Source organism: Drosophila suzukii, chromosome 2R (genome assembly GCF_043229965.1).
Source record: "Drosophila suzukii chromosome 2R, CBGP_Dsuzu_IsoJpt1.0, whole genome shotgun sequence".
Lineage (NCBI taxonomy): Eukaryota > Metazoa > Arthropoda > Insecta > Diptera > Drosophilidae > Drosophila > Drosophila suzukii.
In genome coordinates this window covers 7,035,993-7,048,871 of record NC_092081.1, presented here as the reverse complement: position 1 = coordinate 7,048,871, position 12,879 = coordinate 7,035,993, and the positions used below count along the sequence as shown (strand labels likewise).

At 45.5% G+C, this 12,879-nt stretch overlaps 1 protein-coding gene across 50 annotated transcripts in view; it reads right to left on the bottom strand.

The window, feature by feature from the left end:
• The window catches only part of Dscam1 (Down syndrome cell adhesion molecule 1), a 68,463-nt gene that overhangs the window by 30,124 nt on the left and 25,460 nt on the right, over window positions 1-12,879 (bottom strand). For 31 of the 50 annotated variants that reach the window (XM_070995035.1, XM_070995034.1, XM_070995039.1 and 28 more), the window contains 3 exons: window positions 11,624-11,750; window positions 1,104-1,948; window positions 886-1,047 (listed from right to left, as the gene is read on the bottom strand). In XM_070995035.1, the coding sequence (XP_070851136.1) occupies window positions 886-1,047; window positions 1,104-1,948; window positions 11,624-11,750 (1,134 nt within the window). Of the gene's footprint in view, window positions 1-885; window positions 1,048-1,103; window positions 1,949-7,017; window positions 7,145-8,327; window positions 8,452-8,737; window positions 8,862-9,151; window positions 9,276-10,382; window positions 10,507-11,015; window positions 11,140-11,623; window positions 11,751-11,836; window positions 11,961-12,361; window positions 12,486-12,561; window positions 12,686-12,879 lie in introns of all 50 variants that reach the window. The other 19 variants (XM_070995055.1, XM_065863996.2, XM_070995048.1 and 16 more) reach the window with 10 other exon arrangements.

Genomic DNA, 12,879 nt, shown 5'->3' with positions numbered 1-12,879 from the left:
AATCAATCAAAAAATCGTAGGAACAGATCACAAATCGAGGCTATTAACCATTGACGGCCAGGATTGCCCATTGCCGGGTCTCGCCCGCATTGTTGGTGGCCACGCAGGAATAGTTGCCAGCATGTCGCGCCCTGGCGGACTCGATGCTCAGGACACTCATGCGGGTGCTGGTCTTGGTCACCACGATGCCATCGTTGGTGTAGACCCGACCGCCGTTCTTCGTCCAGGCCACATCGATGGGCAGGTCGCCCTTGTTCACCGTGCAGGAGGCCGAGACCATGTCCAGCTCGTTGACACTCTCCTCGCCGAAGTCAAAGGGCACGATCTGGGGCAACACTGCGCAGGGAGCCGAGGAGGAAGCGAGTAGGATCAAGGAAACGGAAATCAAAAACCAAAGGACTAATCAATCTACGACTTGAAGGGGCAACAAGCGAACCGTTGACACGCAGCTCGGCCGTGTGGTAAATAACCCCGGCCGCATTCCTGGCCACACAGGTGTAATTGGCCCGGTGGCGGGCATGCACGGACTCTATGCTCAGCATGCTGATGCGCTGTGTCGTCTTGGTGATCAGGATGCCGTCGTTGGACATCAGGCGACCCACGCCCGTCGTGGGATCCGGCGCCGTGGTCCAGTACAACTCCAGCGGAGTGTCGCCCTTGTTCACCGTGCACGTGGCCGAGACCATGTCGTTCATGTTGATGGTCTCCTCCCCAAAGTCAAAGGGCACGACCTGCGGCGGAACTGAGCGAGGGGTTTGGGTTTGGGGTTTCGATTAAGTGGAAGACTATCGACCAACGTTGAGGCTGAAAACTTGAGACCCGCCCAAAAAGTAGCATCGACCAGAGCTTGGAAAGCCTGGGAGAGAGTTGCAATTGTCGACTTACCCATAACTTGCACTTCCAGAGATCCGCGGGCGGAGTATCCTTCCTGATTCTTGGCCACACAAGTATAGGTTGCCTGGTCTGAGTTGCGTTCCACATTCTCGATGATCAGAGTTCCATTGGGGAAGACCTTCTGTTTGCGGTTGATGGGCAGGGCACGGTTATCTAATGAAAGGAAGGATTAACTAAGGATATTTAAGGCTTATAATGTATCCACTCACCTCGTTCCCAGACAATCGAATCAATGGGGTAGCCAGCTACAGGACAGGTGACAATAAGGGTTTCGCCAGCCACGATGGCCTTCTTTTCCATTTGACGGATGTAGGGAAGACCGTAGACATTCAACTTGGCCGAGTGCTCCGCCACGCCCACCTTGCTTTTGGCTATACACTTGTAGAGACCACCGTCGTTGGCATGGACCGAGGTTATGTTCAGATAGGAAACCACATCTCCGTTGACCGTCACATACTGTCCCACCTGGTAGCGATCGTTGTTGGCAATCTTCTTTCCGTCAAGTTCCCAGGAGATTTCGGGCGTGGGGTTTCCGCCGGCGACGCACTTAAGGAATACACTTGGTCCGGGTTCCATGGTTTCTTCCTGGAAGGCCTGTCGGATGACAGGGGGATCAAAGCGACCTCCGAGCTTCAGTTCAGCACTGGCCTCCGCGGATTCCTGGTCATTCCTCACGAAGCACTGGTACATGCCCTTATCCTCCTTCTTCACGGATTCGATGCGCAGCACGGGTTCGCTGTGACCAATGGCCTTGCCGTCCTTCATCCAGCTAACAGTCTTGATGGGATTTCCGGTGTACTGGCAGGTGAATACCGCGGGGCGTCCAAAGTCCACTGTCTGGGTGGGGGGGTCGATCTTGGCAGAAAGCGGGGCAGTGACGGTCAAAACGGTCTCAACGCTCTCGCCACCCACGGAATTGTTGACCACGCACAGGTACTTTCCAGAGTCCTCAACTACTGCGTCCTTGATAATGAGAGTGCCGGAAACCTGCTTCACTCGATCATTTAACACCACAGCTTGCTTGCGGGTAGTGCCCTCGATGAACTTGTACCATCTGGAACGAGAGAAGAGTGTTAATAAAGCTCCAAGGTTTAGAGTTGGCATTCGGATGAAGTGGGCACAGAGTGAGACAGTCTTTTTGGTGAGCAGTATTTCTTTAATCCGAGAACACGAGCTACTTACCTTCTCCAGGTTTGGTGATGGATCTTACTTACCTTTTAAAACATTTACAACTCTGTGCTCATTCTGTGCACCACTTTTTGGGGGTTTAGGAAAACCTATCATCGACCTCATGAGGGGAACCTAGCAATCTACCTATAAACCGGTACTGGATAACCCTGTCCTGGACAATGTCCAACAAAGGTCCCATAAATAGGCACTTCGTTGATCTCAATGCTTTTAACCGAAATGCGGGGCTTTACGAGACCAACAGGTTCTGAAAAGTGTGATATATGTATATCGAAGCAGTGATAGTAAACCTATCAACTTAGCTTAGGTGACTGCCTGAAAGTCTTTCCCACTAAATATAAATATATAAAGGTATCTACCTAAACACTGGATGGGGGTACGCTTGTCCCTGGCAAAGAATAGAGAAACTATTGCCCAGTTTCTGGGTCTGTTCCTGTAGACGATCTCCCGATATTGTAGGAGCTACACTGCCAATGGGCTCTGAAATAAATCGGATTTCGATGAATCATCGGTTTGGAAACCTTTTTTGCTGCCTGAATGTTGATCCTAACTGTTAAACCTTCATTACCTAAACGAGGGAGTGGGAAACGATTGTCCCAGGCACAAAATGGCCAAGTCTGTGGTCGCTGTCTTTGTAATTTCCTGCAGCCGTCCACCGGATATTTTAGGCGATACGCTACCCACGGGCTCTGAAAATTATTTCCACTTATGTAGACTTATCCCCTAGTAGTATAGATGTGAAAAACTGCCTAAATGTTGGACTAACCTGATAATGGGTACTGGAAATGCCTGCGCCTGGCAGAGTAGGGCAAAACTAGTGGATATCTCATTGACAAATGTGAAACTCTTGGACTCGCCAGAGAAGGTGGGAGCTTTGGCGCCAACTGGCTCTACAAAAAAAATAACAATATGCTTCTTATGGGGCTATTATGGGATTGGGCTTATGTCTACTTAATGACTACCTTATCAGGGGCACCGGATAAGCCTGCGCCTGACACAGTAGCGCGAAACTCTGACCAAAATATCGCACAAAGGTATAGCTTTTCATATCGGATGCAAAGGTTGGACCCTTGGCACTAACAGGTTCTGGGAATAATATAAGAGAAATCTTCTTAACCGCCTGAATTGCTGGGTATTACCGTGTATAGGGAACTGGAAATGCCTGAGCCTGGCAGAGCAACACTATATCACTCGAACTTGAGCCGAGTAGACTGGAAATCTTTGAAACTGTAGCAAAGGTGGGAGCTTTAGCACCTACAGGCTCTGCAAGGTTAAGTAGTAAGTGTCGGTAAAGTTAGAAGTAATCTTAGGGAAGCTATAGAAAACTGCCTGAATGGTTTCGGATGTAAGCTAATAGACTACCCTACCTCATGGCAGGAACTGGATAGGCCTGAGCTTGACAAAGTAAAGCAAAACTTTGACCCACTGGCCGAATATAGGAAAACACATTCGAATCCGTTGAAAATGTGGGAGCCCTAGCACCAATCGGTTCTGTAAACAATTATTTGGCATATAAGTTATTATCTCATGGGTTTGGGAAAACTGCCTGATGTTAAAACAAGTATTTTCTAACCTCATTATTGGAACAGGATAAGCCTGAGCCTGACAGAGCACCGCAAAACTCTGACCCACAGACCGGGTGTACGAAAAAGAATTTGACTCAGTTGAGAACGTGGGAGCTCTGGCACCGATAGGCTCTGTAATTAATAATCTCAAATTTAGAAAACTACCGATAACTTAAAGCTAAGAAAACCGCCTGATGGAAACCAAGATCAAAGCTAACCTCATTATGGGCACTGGAAAAGCCTGGGCCTGACAAAGCATTGCGAAACTCTGACCCACAGCACGGGCATAGGAGAAGGAGTTATAGTCGGTGGAGAATGTTGGCGCCCTGGCACCAATGGGTTCTGTAAATTATTTTATGAAGTGTTACCAAAAATCCTGTCAACTGAAACTTGCCTAATGATGGGAACGGGAAAAGCCTGAGCCTGACACAACAGGGCAAAGCTGGCATGAATCGAACGCTCGAATATGCTGCCCTTGGAGTCACTCGAAAAGGTCGGAGCCTTCGCCCCTACGGGTTCTAAAATAGACAATTATTTTAAACAATATTTTGGCATACTTGATATACTATAATCCTACACAGAACCAGTTGAGCAGCATTGGACCTTGGGGGAAGGGGTCTTTAATTACCTAAATATGGGCACAGGGTAGGATTGAGCCTCGCAGGTGAGGGCCAACTCGCTATTTTGGGGCGTCTGTATGGTAAAAGTTGAGGCCACACTAGGAAAACTGGGTGCCTTGAATCCCACAGGCTCTAAAAGGTCAAAAGTCATTGTTGATTAGGCGTGGGAAGTTAGCAAAAAGAACACTGACTGAATGTTGGGTTTATAAAAACATTATACTACCATAATATTGTTGTTAAACATGAGGCAACGGATATAAACAGTACCCTAATCCTGTTATTAAAAAGACTACAGCCTAACAAAAAATGGCGGTATTTTAATATCTCTGAAATATAGTTCACATAAGTATTGACTGAAAAAAGTATCAATGTACCTATAGACTGGCACGGGAAATGCTTGAGCCTGACAAAGCATTGAAAAGGTGGAGTGCATTGGAACACTTTGCTGGAAGGCAAGTACTCCTGTTGGTACCGCTGGAGCCTTGGAACCAATGGGTTCTGGGAAGTTGAAAGTACAAATAGAGTCTACATTCTTAAAGCTGAATTTTCTGTGTAACTGCTCTGAATGTATATCCTAAGGTATCTTTCCTAAGGTATCTCCTTTTTAATTTAATTTCCTTCTTTTATACTTTTACCTGAAAACTGGCACTGGAAAGGCTTGAGCCTGACAGAGCATGGAGAAAGTGGATAGCAACGGAACATGTTGCTGGAAAACCATGACACCTGTTGGCACCGCTGGAGCCTTGGAACCAATGGGCTCTGAAAAGTTGCAAGTCATAATAGAGTGCAAGTTCTAAAAACTGAATTTCCTGGATAACTACTCTGAATGTTGGGCTTACCTAATAAGGGGTACGGGAAAGGCTTGGGCCTGACACAGTAGAGCGAAAGCCGAGCCCTTTGACTTTTCCACCTCGATGAGCTTGTACTCGAGGGAAAAGGTCGGGGCCTTTGCGCCAACGGGCTCTGTAAATGAAGTCACCTATTAATTAACCCGTGTGTAAGAGCAAACAATAAACTGACTGAATGTGCTTGGGGGTCAACGAAAGTCTCTAAGTACTTTTCGTTTAATTTGATGCCACAGACTTTCACTTTGCCATTGGACGTGACCCCACGAGGTCGCGAACCTGACCCGAATGACACGGAAAAACTTTTGCAACTAGAAAAGTCGGAATAAAAAGAGATACCAAGATAAATAATGCATATTTCATGTCGGTCAAAGTTAAGGCCAAAGACATGCGCAGAAACGCGTGTTAGAGTGGCAACAGCTGAGTGCGCAACAAGTGGAGGTCACCAACGCCCGCCCCGCCCCCTTTCAATGTCGGGTGACCTTAAGAAAGTGGCACAAACCCACGGTTATTGACCCAAAAACGTGCGTTCATTCATAAACGGGTGTGCGAGCGAGACAGTTGCGATCCACACGAGTTTCGGAGGGGAAATTGTTTGGGAAATTTCTGTGGATGCCAAGCATGCGCAGTGGCAAAAGAGAGAGAGAGTGCTGGAGAGAGGGCTGGAGAGCGAACCAGCTGAGCGCCGGTTTGTTTACAAACTGCCCACTCACACCAGTGCAAAACGGAAAGGGAAAGGGGCAGCACCCACACATGCAAACCGCTGCTCTCCCTCTCTTTCTGCCACTCTGTTTATGGTTTGTTTACATAGCTTACTTTTCTGCGTGCCTATTTTGTTTGTGTTTTGCTTTGCGCGCGCATTTTTATGAATGAACCCTCCGCCCCTCGAAGCACCCACCCCCTGTCTCCCCATTCGAAACAACAACACTGGGGGCAAGAGTTCACACTTCTCATGCATAATTAATGTCACGTTAGGAAGCGCTCTCAAAGGGCCGAAGAATCTAACCTGCTAATGGGCACCGGATACGCCTGGGCGGGACAAAGCAGCACTATGTCCATGCCGCAACGCCTCTCGATACCGGACCACTTGGTGTCCACCGAAAGAACGGGGGCCTTCGCCGAAATGGGTTCTGGGGGAAGATAACAACATCGGGGTCTATCATGGATATTGCAAGAATGTTTGGGATATATTATGCTATATAGGTACTTTCCTACGTTCATTTGGCCCCAAAGGGCCTACTTTATTGCAAAGATGACTTATTTCAGTTAAGTTGCATTAACCTAGATAACTATAACTCCTTATATTAGGTCAAAGATATATTCTTTCTGAAATTGTAACAGGCTTAATCCCATGAAATCAACAATGCTTTGTATCGGATTAATTTAGAGATAATCATCAAGATTTTGTAACGTTAATTCGTAAGTGCTTTTATTCTGTTAGTCAAAACATGGATTGACTTCGGCTTACCGAAAACTTGGCGCCGGAAAACCCTGGGCTGGGCACAGCAGTGATATAGCATGCGCTTGTAGCAATTCCAGAGGTTTTTGTACTAGAGCAGGAGTTCTGGGAGCAGTGCTCGAAATGGGCTCTGCGAAGAGTTTATTACAAAGTATTCATTATAGATTTAAGAACTAAGCCTTATGTTGGTCAAGGAGCTCAAAAGAATTCAGTAGACGTTGGGAAATATAAGAAAGGATTACATAGTAATTATATTAGTAATTTTTACTCGGACTTATATATTTAAGAACCAAATAAGAAATGTCTGGTCTTAACTCTTTCATACGCTGGATACTTCAAGAACTTTTTTCAGTCTCTTTGAATTTAAATGATCTATCCTCAATAAACACTAGCAGGTTATTAAAGTTTAAGGTTTATACGAAGATTGTGAGAACACTTGGTCTAACCTAAAAGCGGGAACTGGAAAGCCCTGGGCGGGACAAAACAAAGCCAGATTTGTGGATAGCATCCGCTCAATCCAGGAGCGCTTGATGTCATTTGAGAGCAAAGTGGGAGCCTTTCCTCCAACGGGTTCTATATGGACACATAGTTTTTAACTTGGCTTATATAGAGGGTTCATAAAAATTTAAACCTAAGCCTGATGTTGGTTTAAGGTCTGTAAGACAACCCACCTAAAACTGGGAGCAGGATAGCCCTGCGCAGGACAAAGAATAGCAGTGGTCGCCATGGACTCCACAATATTGGGCTTATAGGTAAGAGCGTTTATCTTTGGCGGACTACTGCTTATCGGCTCTACAAAAATAAATGTACTACTTTATTAAAGTTTGGCCCAAAAGTGAATATTTCAAAACTGCCAGAATATGGGAAACCCCCACAAAAAAAAAAATACATAAGTTCACCACTGAAAAAGTGGGTTTCATTTTAGTAAGCCAACCTAAAACTCGGAGCAGGATAACCCTGAGCTGGGCACAATATTGAGAGATCGGCGAGACCAGGAACTACAAGAGGTCTTGATTGCAGAGGCGGAACCTTGGGAGCAGTGCTAGAAACCGGCTCTATAAAGATTTTATAATTTGGAATTATAACTATCTATCTATAAAACTTTAAAACTGCCTGAACATTGTTAAAGCTTGGGACTTCTTCTATGATTACCTAAACACTGGTACAGGATAACCCTGAGCGGGACATAAAAGCGCCAAAGTATAAGAGCCCGGGTAGGTCTTCATATCGAATTTGGCCAAAGATACCACTTTAGGCACCGTACTGCTAATAGGCTCTGAAAGTTTTTGGTACAATTTAAACTAGATACAACTTTCAAGAATTGAAAACTTTCCCTGAATGTTGGACCTCACCTAAAAGCAGGAACTGGAAAACCCTGCGCGGGGCACATTATGGAAACTATTCCGCCCAGTCGAACGTATTCAATATTCGTTTTCTGAATAAGCGCCACTCTGGGAGCAGCACCACTAATGGGTTCTGAAAAAATAAATCGCAACATTTCAAAAACAATTAAAAACCCATCTAAAATGAAGAACTGCCTGAATATCTTTGAGAAGTTACCTAAAAAATGGAACAGGATATGCCTGAGCCGGACAAAGTAAGGTTCCACTTCCGGTTAGGGCAATATCCACATTCCGCGTCTTGTCGCCGGAGGTGAGTCTTGGACCCACACTTCCCACAGGCTCTATAAAATATCGGGTATGTAGTTAAGAAACTAAGTTAGATAGAAAACTGCCCGAAACCTTTAGGGATTTACCTAAAAAATGGCACTGGATATGCTTGACCAGGACAAAAGAGGGTACAACTGGAAGCCAGACTAGCCTCGGCATTTTTCAGTCGATTCTCTACGCTGATTTTGGGGGCTACACTGCCAACAGGCTCTAAAAAGAATATTTAATTTAATTCCAAGTTGTAAACTAAAGCTAGTCCTGAAATCTGCCTGAATGGTTTGGGGATTACCTGAACGACGGCACTGGATACGATTGGGCTGGACAAAAGAGGGTCAGGGTTGATTTGAATGAGGCACCAGCATCCCTAAGACGTTCACCCACACTTATTTTGGGACCTACACTGGCAACAGGCTCTAAAAAGATAATCAATATTGAAAATGGCACCTTAACTAAACTCAAGTGAAAACTGCCTGAAAGACAATGGTGATGGGCTCACCTGAACGCAGGAACTGGATAAGATTGCGCCGGACAAAATATGCTTATGTCCCCCTGCTGGGGAACCTCTGCGTCCTTGCGACGCTCACCCACACTAATCTTGGGTGGCACACTGCCCACAGGCTCTGGAACCAACAAAAGTGGGGAGTGAAAACCAGAAACCTATACTAAGATTGAAAACTGCCCCAGTAACTCGACAATAATGGAATTTACTTGCCACTCAACTAACTTTTCAGGGGAGGGGGTGACTTTGCGTGACACTGAATGGGTTAAATCGGGCGGCAGTTCTGAACACAAAGCTAATTAGAGTTTGAAGCCAATGAGGCTTGCCGACTTAAACCAAGCTCTCTTGTAATTGGAAAACTTTGGACAAGCCGCACAATTTGATAGCTGGTACGTATGGGCAACAAGTTACCTATAAAAGGGCACAGGGTAGGCCTGGGCAGGACAGAAAATGGCTATTGTCCTGCCCTGGCGAATGCTGTCGTGACTGAAGCCGTCCTTTTTGTTTACACGTGGTGCCACGCTACCCACGGGCTCTATAAGTTTATAGATGACAAAATATCAAGAGGATAAGTAACTGCCCATGGGATGAGGAATACAGAACTCGACAATGACTAACCTATAAAAGGGAACCGGAAAGGACTGAGCCGGACAACGAAGTGCCACAATGCCACCAACGGCAATACGATCATGACTGAACTCATCGTTCTTATTTACTTTTGGCGCCACACTACCAACAGGCTCTGAAAGAAGTTCGAATTATGTGAGATCAACCTATCCTACAAAGACTACTACAATGTGGAAACCTGGGCACCGGATAAGCCTGAGCAGGGCACTGAATAGAAATGGTCCTGGAGCTCCTTATACGGTCGTGATTAAACTCATCCTTGCGATTAACCCGGGGAGCAACACTACCAATTGGTTCTGAGAAAAGTTTGGTTATAGTTTTGATTCGAAAAAACTGCCTGAAGAAGGTTACATACAGGACAATGTATATCTTAAACAATTACCTATAGGCTGGTATTGGATAGGATTGTGCTGGGCAAAGCAAAGCCAGCGAACTGTTGGATTTGGCCACAAAAATGCCCACTTTGTCTTTTATCTCAACCTTGGGCCCCACACTGCCAACGGGCTCTGAAAATGTACATTTTTAAGGCATACGCCATATCTAAATTCCCGAAAGAAAACTGTGATCTGATGGGCAGTACTCAACAATGTTTTTACCTAAACGCTGGCATTGGATATCCTTGAGCTTTGCATAACAAGTTCAACGCGTTATTTGATTCCCTGATATTTACACCAAACTTATCCTCCATATCAACTTTGGGCCCCACACTACCAACAGGTTCTGAAAAAAAATGTAAAAGAAATATCTATCACTAAAAGCCCTGATCTAAAGAAAACCTGACAGGCTGTACTCAGCAATGTCATTACCTAAATGCTGGCATAGGAAAGCCTTGCGCCTTGCAAAACAAATTCAACGATTTATTCGAGCTTCTAATGGTGAAATCCATCTTATCATGCATATCAACTTTGGGTCCCACACTGCCCACAGGTTCTGAAATAGGTCAACAGTGAAACTAACGCAATAATCATTGCAAACTTCGAAAACTGCCTGAGACAGGGATAATAAGAGCTCCTACCTATAAGCTGGCATGGGGTATGACTGAGCTGGACACAGCAAGTTCAAGGCCTGACCCCGAGGCTTATCCAGCCAATTAATACGATCTTTTACATCCACCTTGGGTGCTACACTGCCAACGGGTTCTGCAAATAATATAAGTGCTTAGCAAGCTGCTCCAAGCTATTTTATAGGAAAACTGCCTGAACACATGGGTTTGGTTACTCAGCTTACCGGGCAATTGGCATTGGAAAAGACTGAGCCGGGCAAAGCAAGTTGAGGGAAATGCCCTCAGGCTTGTCAACCCACTTGATCCGATCGTTGGGATCCACTTTGGGAGCTACACTGCCCACGGGCTCTACAAAGATTTAGAATGAGCTTAGTATACCTTCACTTCTCGATACACTGCCTATATGTTGGGAAGCCCCTTGAATCTCTAGAACTCACCGAAAGGCTGGTACCGGATAGGACTGAGCTGGACAAACTATAGCTAGACTGTGGTTCAGAGCCACCCGAGCCAGATTCACTTCGTCTTTAATATCCACTTTGGGAGCTACACTGCCCACGGGCTCTACAAAGATTTAGGATTAGTCTACCTATGCTTCTAGATAAACTGCCTATATGTTGGGACACAACCGGAGTCTCTAGAACTCACCTAAAGGCTGGTACCGGATAAGACTGGGCTGGACAAACTATAGCTAGACTGTGATCCAGGGCCACCCGAGCATAGTTAATCTCGTCCTTAATATCAACTTTGGGAGCCACACTACCAACAGGTTCTAAAGAAAATTATTTTTTTTTATTTGCCTCAAGAACTAACCCTGAATGTTGGACTAGGGTTATTACCTAAAGAACGGCATGGGGTACGACTGGGCAGGACAGATAAGAGCCTTGGATGCTCCCATACGAGTCCTGGCAAAAGTGAACTCATCACGGGTATCCACTTTAGGAGCCACTGAGCCTACGGGTTCTGAATTGGGATGAATTTCGTATTACTCATTGGTCAACTTTAACTGAATGTTGGTCAAGGATATCGAAACTAACCTAACGATGGGTACTGGATATGCTTGGCCAGGACATTGCATGGAGTAGTCCTCTGCTAGCTTTACTTGGAGCACTTGGAACTTGTCGTGCAAGCTCGTAATCTTTGGCGGAACAGATCCAATTGGCTCTAAGTATTGAAGGAAAACATTTAAGGACAACGAATCTTTAAAAAACTAGCCCATTTGGAATGCTGGGATAAAGTAACACAACGACGCCTACCTAACAACTGGAACAGGATAGGCCTGACCTGGACACTGCATTGCAAAGTCACTTTCCAATTTAACCTGCATCAGTTGAAACTTGTCGTTGATGTTGTTGATCTTTGGTGGTACAGAGCCAATGGGTTCTGAAATATCCATAACAATGAAACCCTCAAGAAACCTAGCCAAAAAATGTCTGAATTTATGTTGGGATAGGCATACAAGGCATTACCTATTTATGGGAACGGGAAAAGCCTGACCAGGACATTGCATGGCATACTGCGTTCCCAAAGGGACTTCCATTGTGCGAACTCTTTCCAAAAGATTTAACTTTGGGGGAACAGAAGCGACGGGCTCTAATCAAAACGAAAGCAATTTAAGTCCCGGTTAAATTCAATATCTGCCCAAATGTTGGAGGCTAACAAATGCGAAACTGTAGGTCCTTAATGGGTTCAAAAAATTGCTTTACCTACCTATAGGCGGGAATGGGAAACGACTGGGCTGGACATTTGAGGCTTAAGCTTCTTCCCACATAGCCGCGGGCATTAGCCACTTCGTCATCTATGCTAACCTTGGGAGGCACACTGCCAATAGGTTCTGAAATGGAACAATCACTGAACTAATCAGAAAACTACGGTTGCAACTGACTGAACTGGGATAGACCTAATAGAATAATCACTTAAATAGCACTGTCTGAAATTCGAAGAACGCCCCATAAATTGTAAAACGTTCGCAATTGATGGCATGCAATGCGCACCTGTGAGCTGGTATTGGATAAGATTGGGCTGGGCATAGCAAAGCAAATCCGATTCCCCGGGATATTTCGCGTGTTTGCAGTTTATCCTGAACATTTATTTTCGGCTTGACAGAGCCAACGGGTTCTAGGGGCAAAGCGAGAAAAAGAGTCACGGAAAAGCTGGGAAAACTGTCTGATGTTGGTGAGGAAAGGAAACCCACCTGAAGGCTGGTGTAGGATACGACTGAGCCATGCAGAGGAGGGCATAGCTGGTGGCCAGCTCTACGTCTATAAACTGGTGCTTGTCTTGGGGATTCACCTTGGGTCGGACGCTGCCCACGGGTTCTAGAATTTAAAGAGTTGCGAAAGCCCTAAGTAAAGCCGACTGAATGTGTTTGGGTAGTCTAAAGTAAAGCCCCATTGAATCTTACTTGAAAACAGGCATGGGGTACGATTGCACAGGACACTGAATATTAAAACTTGTGTCGCTCTGAATCTGCATCATTTTAAAACGCTCCAGAAAATTTAGTTTGGGCGCC